This window comes from Sinocyclocheilus rhinocerous, unplaced genomic scaffold (genome assembly GCF_001515625.1).
Source record: "Sinocyclocheilus rhinocerous isolate Xijiao unplaced genomic scaffold, SAMN03320098_v1.1 scaffold1298, whole genome shotgun sequence".
Classification (NCBI taxonomy): Eukaryota; Metazoa; Chordata; class Actinopteri; order Cypriniformes; family Cyprinidae; genus Sinocyclocheilus; species Sinocyclocheilus rhinocerous.
Genome location: NW_015662010.1, coordinates 15,552 through 25,849, shown reverse-complemented (window position 1 = coordinate 25,849; position 10,298 = coordinate 15,552). Strand labels below are relative to the sequence as shown.

At 33.9% G+C, this 10,298-nt stretch overlaps 1 protein-coding gene across 1 annotated transcript in view; it reads left to right on the top strand.

Moving 5' to 3' along the window:
- The window catches only part of LOC107727327 (ras-specific guanine nucleotide-releasing factor RalGPS1), a 107,576-nt gene extending 100,901 nt beyond the window's left edge, over positions 1-6,675 (top strand). The window contains exons 14-21 of the mRNA XM_016537171.1: positions 1,170-1,324; positions 1,695-1,743; positions 1,869-1,949; positions 2,216-2,321; positions 4,381-4,473; positions 4,836-4,941; positions 6,234-6,325; positions 6,404-6,675. Coding sequence (XP_016392657.1) covers positions 1,170-1,324; positions 1,695-1,743; positions 1,869-1,949; positions 2,216-2,321; positions 4,381-4,473; positions 4,836-4,941; positions 6,234-6,325; positions 6,404-6,433 — 712 coding nt within the window. The 3' untranslated portion in view covers positions 6,434-6,675. The remainder of the gene's footprint in view (positions 1-1,169; positions 1,325-1,694; positions 1,744-1,868; positions 1,950-2,215; positions 2,322-4,380; positions 4,474-4,835; positions 4,942-6,233; positions 6,326-6,403) is intronic.
- The last annotated feature ends 3,623 nt before the right edge of the window (positions 6,676-10,298 follow it).

The following is a 10,298-nucleotide window of genomic DNA, read 5'->3' as shown; positions in this document are numbered from 1 at the left end:
GCCGGGACCGCCGTTCTCGACCCCGCCGCCTCAGCTCACTCTTGCCCGGCTTCAGCTCAGGCTAAGCCGGGGCTTTCGCACACGGTAGGCCGCTGTGTTTTTCGTTGTGAAAGCGAAACTACTTTGTTTGGCCTTCCAAAAGAGGACACGGAAAGAAATCAGTGGTTAAGTTGTATTTACAACACTGTTCCAGAACAGCTCAACCCAAATATTCAGATGTGTCCAGCGCATTTTACGGAGGACTGTTTCCTGGACCTGGGAGAGTAGCCTACAATGCCATCTGTTCACAAAGGCTGTTTCTATAAAGTGGGGCAATTCCAACTTTGCAAGGACAGTCTGGCGCCTCTGACTCACAGACTGTAAGTACGTTTTCATATTTAAAGAATTTGCCACTGATGATTCAAACGCAAGTTTTGAGCAGTGTAGAGGAGCGCTTGTTGTTTGTCGTTTCTTCAATCACAAATGCAGACATGGTTTTTTGTTTTGTAGATACGCAACGCAACGCGTAAAAAGACAGTATAAGTCATTATAATCAGTAATTATGTCCCCACTGGATGCAACAAATGCCTAGTTTGTAATGGGTTTTATTGGTTTTGTCTCGTCGGGCCGGGACACCGCATCACAGTATGGTAAGGGGCGTAACATTTCAGTCACACGCTTGAGGTATTCGGCCAATCACAACGCACTGGATAGCTGGACAATCAGCGTACACCGCGCTTTTCAGAACGATGAGCTTTGTAAAAATAGACGTGTTTCAGAAAGGCGGGGCATAGAGGAGCAAAAATAATGTATACAGTATGTGGAAAATAATGTGTTTTTTTAACCTTAAACGGCATAAACCCATTTCATTACACCAAATGCACAAAATAATGATCTTTTTAGCAATGTCATACGACCCCTTTAAGGTAAAACTTTTAATTTGATATTATTACAAAGTACACTTTGTGCATTAAGAAACAGTCATGAAAGTGTACTCTCTTTAGGTACACTTAAGTGGCCTTTTATTTAATTAATATTATATTATCTGCAAGTACAAATATACGTTCAACATCTGAAGTACACTACAAGTGAATGTTCAATACAACTAAGTGCACTTCTTTTTCACAAGGGAATACATTGCCTAATCGGACTGGCTGTCTTTGTGTTTCAATTCTGTCATCTCTTCTTAGTATGATGTGTCAGTTTGGTGTGGTGGAGAGTAAAAGTGCGACATTCCCTGCAAAAGAAAAGGCTCGACACCTACTGGACGACAGCTTCTTAGAGTCTCACAGTCCTGTCAGAAACCACACACATGATTCAGTATTTACCAACGGCGTCTCACTTGGTACTGCAGTTTATTCCTATTGTACACACTCTCATATCTCAGTCTTTGTCCCACTAACCCAAGATTAGTGTGTTAGGGTATCTGTGTCCTAATTTAAAGGTGTTCTCTTACCAGCATAAAATATGACTGCTGTGTTGGAACTGTGTTTGTATTTATGATTTTTCACCACTAGATGACAGTAGTGTTCAAGCTTTTGTTATTTCAGAGGGTTATTGCCTTTTGCAAACTCCACATTGTTTTATTTTTAAATAGACTTGTCATCTTCACCATTGAATATTTATGCTACCACCTTTAATTCATTTTTTTTTTTGAGAGAATGAAAGTGATTTTGTTTTGTCTTGAGCTTCATCTTTTCTCTGTCCAACTGCAGGCAGTAGAGAGAGCTCTTTAAGTGATGAATTATCAAGTACCGTTGAGAGGTAAGGCAAATTCTACATCATTATTATAAATTAGAATAGAATAAGAATAGAATAGAATAATTGCATTTAGTATATACATACTTAATACAAATGAAAAACACATTCCTCTTCCATTTCACTTTCAGAGGCCGTATGTATGCGACACTTGGTCCAAACTGGCGAGTCCCAATCTGTAACTCTCCCAGAAGTAGAAGTTATATTTATGGGTAGGAATATAGCTGTTACCTGTGTGTCCATAAAACACATAACTGAATTTAATGTTTTTGTCTTCTTTAAACAGTTATTTTAAGAAATGGGTCTTTCTTGTGTACAATTATATTTATTTTCCTATCTTGATCTTCCTATATTTGTTTCCTTCTTGATTTACCGTATATATCCTCATCACATACTTGAGCTGTTCTGCTGTGGGACATGTTGATTTCTGTGTTTGTTATAATTTGAGGAAATAATGATTGTCTTACTTCCTTATCAGCACCCCAGGGGCAGTTTCCAGCTATGAATGCAGTTCTCTGAGCAGTATAACCATTGAAGGGCCCCTGCGAAGAAAGACACTGATGAAGGAGGGTAAAAAACCCACTGTAAGTGCACAGTCAAATTTACCTGTAAAATTTCAAATGCTGAACATGGCTCTCTAATTTTACCAGGTAGCCCAATTATGATCAATAAATTAACTTGGATGAATTCACTAGATTAGATATGGCTTTGTATGTCACTCATTTGTATAATGGTAAGTTTATTGTCAGTTTAAACATGAAATGTATTGTAGATTTTATCTAGATATGTTTGTGGTTTGTTTGAGGCTTTTACCTACTACTACTTAATGTGAATTTGAGAGATTTTAACCTTATCAAACATTCAAGTATACTGTACTGTGACAGTTACTTAATGAACATGCCTCCCATGTACAGAGGTGAAAGGTCTTGCCCAAATGACTTTTATAATTACATTGAATGTTTTCCAAACATGGAAACGTACTTACTAAACGTGTGAAGAAATATATATATATAAAAAAAAGGTGGGCATTGAGTCTGAAACAAGTAATCAAGTTTAATTACAGTCTTTGATTGCATCTCTGAATCACTCTGCCTTGGAAATTCCAAGTAAGGATTTTGTTGTTGTTCTTATTTGTCCTTTGTTGTTTCAGTTTTTTATGTGCCAGAAAACTGGACACTAATGGGTTAAATGTTAAGGATGTGGTGATTATACCAGTCCTGAAAGTTCTGATGAACTGAGGGGAAAAGGGTTTTACGTCAACAAGCCAAGACACAAGTACTTGCAAAGTACATAACTTGATATTTTGATTCAGTAAGGGTGCATTAAATGGACCACTAAAGAGTTTTACATTGTTAGAAAAGATTTCTATTTCAAATAAATGCTGTTCTTTTGAAAATTCTATTTAAAGAATCCTGAAAAGATGTTTTACGGTTTCCACAAAAATATGAAGCAGCTTTCAACATTGATAATAATGAATCTTAAATCTTAAGCAGCAAATTAGCATATTAGAATGATTTCTGAAGGATCATGTGACACTGAAGACTGGAGTAATGATGCTGAAAATTCAGCTTTACCATAACAGAAATAATCACACTTTAAAATATATTCAAAATAAACAGTGACAAATGTAACTGTTATTATAAATATTACAATTGACTTCTTTCAAACACAATAAAAATCTAATCAACTTTTCTGGCTCAGGTGACTCTGACTAAGTTTAATTGTAAAAGACGTTCTTCTTAGTTTTTTCTTATCAGTTATGTTCATTAGTTATCAATTATGTGGCTTACATGCTGTTATATCCATTATAAATAGCAGAATCCATGTTTTTAGTATAAATGTTTTAACTAAATGTGTAATCATTGCGAATTTTTTTGCACGTCTGACATTTGTACTGCTGCCTGTCTTGGCAAAGATTTCTATTTCAAATAAATGCTGTTCTTTTGAAAATTCTATTTAAAGAATCCTGAAAAGATGTTTTACGGTTTCCACAAAAATATGAAGCAGCTTTCAACATTGATAATAATGAATCTTAAATCTTAAGCAGCAAATTAGCATATTAGAATGATTTCTGAAGGATCATGTGACACTGAAGACTGGAGTAATGATGCTGAAAATTCAGCTTTACCATAACAGAAATAATCACACTTTAAAATATATTCAAAATAAACAGTGACAAATGTAACTGTTATTATAAATATTACAATTGACTTCTTTCAAACACAATAAAAATCTAATCAACTTTTCTGGCTCAGGTGACTCTGACTAAGTTTAATTGTAAAAGACGTTCTTCTTAGTTTTTTCTTATCAGTTATGTTCATTAGTTATCAATTATGTGGCTTACATGCTGTTATATCCATTATAAATAGCAGAATCCATGTTTTTAGTATAAATGTTTTAACTAAATGTGTAATCATCGCGAATTTTTTTGTACGTCTGACATTTGTACTGCTGCCTGTCTTGGCCAGGTCTTCGTTGTTAGAGGTCTAAATTTCAATGTGACTGCCCCGGTTGTTAGTAAATTAATAAAGAAATAAAGATGGTTATACAGTCCATAAAATAGTCATGTCTGTTTGAGTTCTTAGAGAAGAGCATTTAGTCCATCTCTTAAGCTGATCTGCACTTTTATTTTCTTCACATCAGCTCTCATCCTGGAAGCGCTACTGGATTGTCCTGTCTGGCTCCATTCTCATCTATTTTGGTTCTAAAGCTCTAAGAGCAAATGAGCGAAGACATGTAAGTGATTAATTATTCTCTCAATTCGATGTGAAAACAAAGAGCTTTTCTTATGAAGTGCCATATAAGCTATTATTCAAACTTAAAATTACAATAAAAATAATAATTAAAAAATAAAAAGTGTAGCCTATTATTATGCTAATCAAAACTATTTCAATATTTTAACCAAACTAATTGAATTCATTTGGGGAGGGACTATGGAAAATTTGAAAAGTCATTATTTAATTTACACACTTCAGCTTTAAAAACATGTCGTTTATGAAGTTAAGAGAAATTCCGGCAGTCTTTTAAATTCAAACTTAAATGAAGTTTACTTAACTTTTTGACTTAACCTCTTTGTAATTGTGGCTTTTTGTCTTAAGTATAAATCCAGGCCATGTAAAAAGATCACGCTCACAGGTTGGATGGTGGTTCTGCCAGACAATCCCGAACATCCAAACATTTTCCAGCTTACTGATCCTGATAGAGGTACTGTTTCTGACATCTGTCTACAACTCGTGCATGAACATATAATGTATGTGACTTAAAATATAATTCTTCACAAATATAACCTGTTTCATTCGCTGTTAAACTAGCTACAAAACAATATTTATGGCAATTTTTTTATTCATTTGCTTCATACTAAATACAAATGTTAGTCGAAAAGTGCTTTTGCACTTTATACTTTATTCATAGAGATCTGTTAATGTTTAGATTTAAAAGCGTAGTTGTTGAAAAATCTTACATTAGTAAAATTGAGTTGAAAGCATCTGGACTTGGCTATCCACATAGCTTCAGCGGTTTTCTCATTTTGGAAACTGCTGTAATGAAGAGCCTCTCCGAATGATTTTCAGAAAAAAATCTGGAAAAGCTTTCATTAATTGTGTGATTAAGGTTAATGTAAAGCTGTCATCAACTGTCACTGCAATGTCATGCCACTCTCTGACTGAAAGTATGAATTAGAAACTTTTGGAGTACTTGAACTTAGTATGGCATTGGCAGCAGGCAGGGGACAGGCATCTTGAAATCCTTCAATGTTGGTGGTTTCAGTGATGAAAGAAAACTGGAGCATTGTGACAGATCATCTAAAAGAGATCCTGACACTCACAGAATAGCCTTTTTTTCTGTCAGCTGTTATGTTTTCTGTTTTGTCATTGAACTTCTTTGCTGTTTAAATGAAGAGCAAAATGTTCTATAATATCCCTGTCACACCACATGGACTTTGTTTGTGTTTTCACTGTTCCAACTCAGTTCGTTTGTTGTCATGGTTATTGATTTGAGTTCATCATTAGTTTCAGGTGTCCTGTTAATTACCCGATTGGTGTGTGTATTTAAGTTCCTATCTGTTCTGTTTGAGTTTGTCGGGTATTGTTAATGTTACGTCTGTCTCCAGCCTCTCCTTGTGTGGATTTACTTGTATGTGGATATATTAAAGACTGTTTATCATCTTCTTCATCTTCGTGCGTGTTCATCGACACAGTATCGTGACAATCCCAATTAATTTCCAGCAAATAGTTTGAGTCAAACAGCATTATCTTGATCTGTAAGCACTGGCTTCATGCAGACCTTTATGTGTATATAAATGGTCTTCTACTGAAGGATGACCGAGTCCAGATGGTTTGTTTAAACACTAAAATATTTATCATAAAAAAATGTGTTATTGACAAATAGATTTGATTCAACAAATTACTTTTTGGCTTTAGAAATGGTGGATTTGCAATGTCACACAACTTCATTTGAATAAACCCATACAGGTTCAGTTGTTTTAATCTGTGGTTCAGGTAATGTTTACAAGTTCCAGACTGGATCACGTTTCTCTGCGATTATCTGGCACAGACATTTAGCCGAGGCGTGCAGGAGTACAAGACCACAAGTAAGTATATCCTGAAACCAAAAATCTCAAATAAGCAATTATGTGTAATTAATAGGAATGTCACATTGTTTTCTGCAGATACCAGCAAACCTCATGTCCTTTGAATAGCTGCTTTTTGGGAAGTGGAATACTAATGAAGGGAATAAACCTACTGGAGAAAGACAATGCAGAAGAGTTTATCCGAGGGGGACGGCATGTTAAACCTAACATAGTCGGAAATGTGGCAGCTGTATCTGTTGAAAAAGTCTAAAGTTCATTCAGACATTGTAGACACAGCTGTACTGAGAGGATGGTCTTGTGTCTTGAGATTAGTGGCAACACTTTATAATAAGGTTCAATTTGAGTTAAAGGAATAGTTCACTCAGAAATAAAACATACTCACCCTCAGGCCATCCAAGATGTACAGTAGATCAGTTTGTTTCTTCATCAGAACAGATTTGGAGAAATGCATCATTACATCACTTGCTCATCAGTGGATCCTCTGTTGTTAATGGGTGTCGCTTCTGGCCAAAAATACCAGTCCATATTCCATAATATGCTTTCTCCCATGAAAAAGTCTTTCCTATGTTTAGAACTGTTTTCGCTTGTAAACAATGCTTGATCTGAGAGTATTTCTCTTCTGATTCAGACTTTTTCGCTGGAAAAAGCAATATGGATATAGGACTTGTATTTTAGCTGGAAGCAAGTTTAAAGTTGGTTTGAAGTTAATAATAATGAATTTGTTTATTAATGCATTACAACCACTTTTATAGCATTTATTATAGTAAGTTAATGTTTTTTTATAAATATACAACTGTTAATCCTATTCATATTTGTTCATAATACATTACTGTTAATTTATACAATGATATATAACTGATGTTGACAAACTGAAGCCTTGTTGTTAGTTTTACCTGACAAACCTAAAGGTTCATGTGAAATATGTTGTAAATTACATGTATAAAATAATATTGTCCAATAGATGTCTTCATGTGATTAAGTGCCAAAATTATGACTTTTGTATTGCTAAATCTTCTAGAATGGCATTCACTTAATGTTAGATGTAAGAGTGCAAATGTGAAAGCATTATACCCCTGGACAATGAGCAGGGGAACATAACCGGTCTAACAGCCCTTCATAAGAGGAGCCAAAAAGACAAACAAACAAATAATAGACAAACAAAAATGTGCACTGTAGAGACATCACAATTGTCTCATTCTCTTATGGGTAAAAGAAATTGCGAGCACATTACCTGGTGAAACTAATGCTCATAAACTGTGAACAATGAATTTATAACATTAAGGCATATAAAGGGAAATTTGTTATGTAAAGGGAACTGCACATAATCACAATAATGGCATTTAAATGACAAATGTGGATCATTAAACATGTAATGTCACACGGGTATCAGGAAATAAGTGCCAATATTAATGTGGTGTAGTTCAACTCAAACTTCTGTAGTGTATTTACTTATGGACAAAATATGAGTGATGTCTGATTGTCTGTCTTGGGCAGGACCCAAAATGTATGTAGTTATGGATGCTGATTAGGTTTTATGGAGATAATGTTGTAAAATGTACATTTAAATCAAGTTCCTCGAGAATGTGAAGGGAAGCAACTGTCTTCTGGTCAGAGCCTATGATGGGTTGAATTATGTATAATTTATTCTTTGGAGAAAAAACAATGTTTTAGTGGATGTTCAGTATAATACTTCATTATATTTTTATGTTTTGTTATTATTTCTTTATTTAAATGGAATACATCAAAAGGCCTGTATAAATTGTAAATTACATTGCGAAGTCTAGTAATTTGCACAGTCACAAATTTTTATAAGGTGCAGAAATGAGAATTATTCTTTCTCAAAGGTGATATTAAGGCACTAAATGTTAAGTGTAAAATGCTTTGTATATTGCAAATGGAGATTATACTTTGTTTGATATTCTGTAAGTTCTCTGGAACGTGCATGGATGTTTTGGACTAACAGGTTTTTTGTTACTTCAGTATCAGTAAACGTAAGTACACACTAATGAGGCATGTACAGGAAGTTGTATCAGGCTTTAAATCTTTACACATTAAAGGCTAACAGAAGGAACCCCTTAAAAGACTACAATGTGTGGTGAAGATGAGGGTTGGAATGCTGCTCTCACAGGTTTCTGTATTTCTTAGTTTGAATGTTCTGTTCGGTTCTCACAGTGTGATGTCACTGAATCTTTATATGGTCTGTAATGAGTTTGGACCTTTTACTAACTCAATACTTTTGTGTTTTGTCTTAATGGAAATATATGCTTAATGAGAAAAATCGGTATGGTTATTTCACTCTTACACGCTATATGACATAATCCTGTAATATCTAAGATATTTAGATATATTTCATGATATATTTGTCTGTCATATATCTTTGTCATTTACTAAGTTCCCATAAATTCTTGTCTCAGGACAGTTTTGTCTGTAAATATTTTTTGTTATTTATTAGTGCATGCAAAGAGCATTGCCTTTTTAGAAATCAGAATCACATTACATTCATATACATTCTCATCTCATCTGAACACATTTTACTCCTATGCTGTATTTAACCCAGGTGAAAAAGAAATATATTTAAATTGTGCTTTTTCAGACATACTTACTATATTTAAATTATACTATACTAAGTGCATATTAAATGTATTATTTTGAAACAACTTTAAGTATATTAAGTGTATTTCAAGATATGTTTAAGTTGAATTTTAATCTATTTGTAATATATTTAATATATTGAAATTGTGTTAAAATGGAACCACTTCTAAAAAGTCACTAAAAGTATGCTTGTGTTTAGTATATCCCTTAAAAGTGTAACTAAAAATATATTTATTGCCAAAGTATTTCTAGTATACTTTTTTATAAATACATTAAAAGTATGCTTCTGTTTAGCATATTTCTTAGAAGTATAACTAGCATATATTTAATACAAAAGTATTTCTAGTATACTTTTTAGAAATATATTAAAATGCAATTCAATATATTTTTATTGCACTTCAAATAAGCATGTTGGGAATACAAATGTATTATAAACATACTACTTGAATTTCAAGTATATTTTTAATACATTTAATACTACGTCTTTTTCACCTTTTTCCATTACGAAAAATTCTGTTTCCCCCAAGATCAACTTAGAAAATGCAGTTTTGAAACAAGAAAAAACATATGCATACAGCCCTACTACATAGTATTATGTCTGAATTCACAGTATTCTTAAAACGGTAGGCAAAAGGACCCAGATGACCTACTGCTACTGGCAAGATTCTCAAGCGCGTATCCAATGAACTCTTTTCTATCCCATGATGCCACAGGAGAGGAGTTGGCAGAGAAGATATACAACTGACACTGTAGGTAACTTGATAATGGCAGCATGGTGAATGTAGCATGTCTAGATCATGTTCATACCACAAAATAAGCCCCTACTCAGGAAATACACGATTTCGGATGCAGCCTTTGTCTTACCAAGTGAATGTATTTTGTTTGTTTGTTTTAACAGTAAGAACGTTTTTTTCTCCTTTGGTCAGACCTTTACTCATGGGTGCAAAGACTGAGCAGCCATCATCTTCCATTGATGTTTTCATTCCTCAGTGTTCCAGAAGATGAGTTTGGGTGTAGGGTGTTTGCTATAAACGGGCCTTTTTTGGGCTGCTACACTTACACCACAATCACGAGAATAATGAATGAATGTGTTAAGTAACATGCGGTCTGTATTTTGGCAGTTCACAGGAGAGATTTGCTTTATTATTAGAAAAAGTTAGAAAATGTTCTTCATGGGACAAGAAAATATATTTCCAACCTTAAAATACGGATACAAAATGTATTTTTAAATATATTTTGGACAACATAAATATAATCACATTGAAAATATCTATTAAAAAAGAGAAAAAAAATTAACTTATCAAAACTATATGAGCAATATCACTCGAGTACGAGAGCGATACCGGCTCTATATCAGCATGGCTGTGATTAGGCCAGAGGC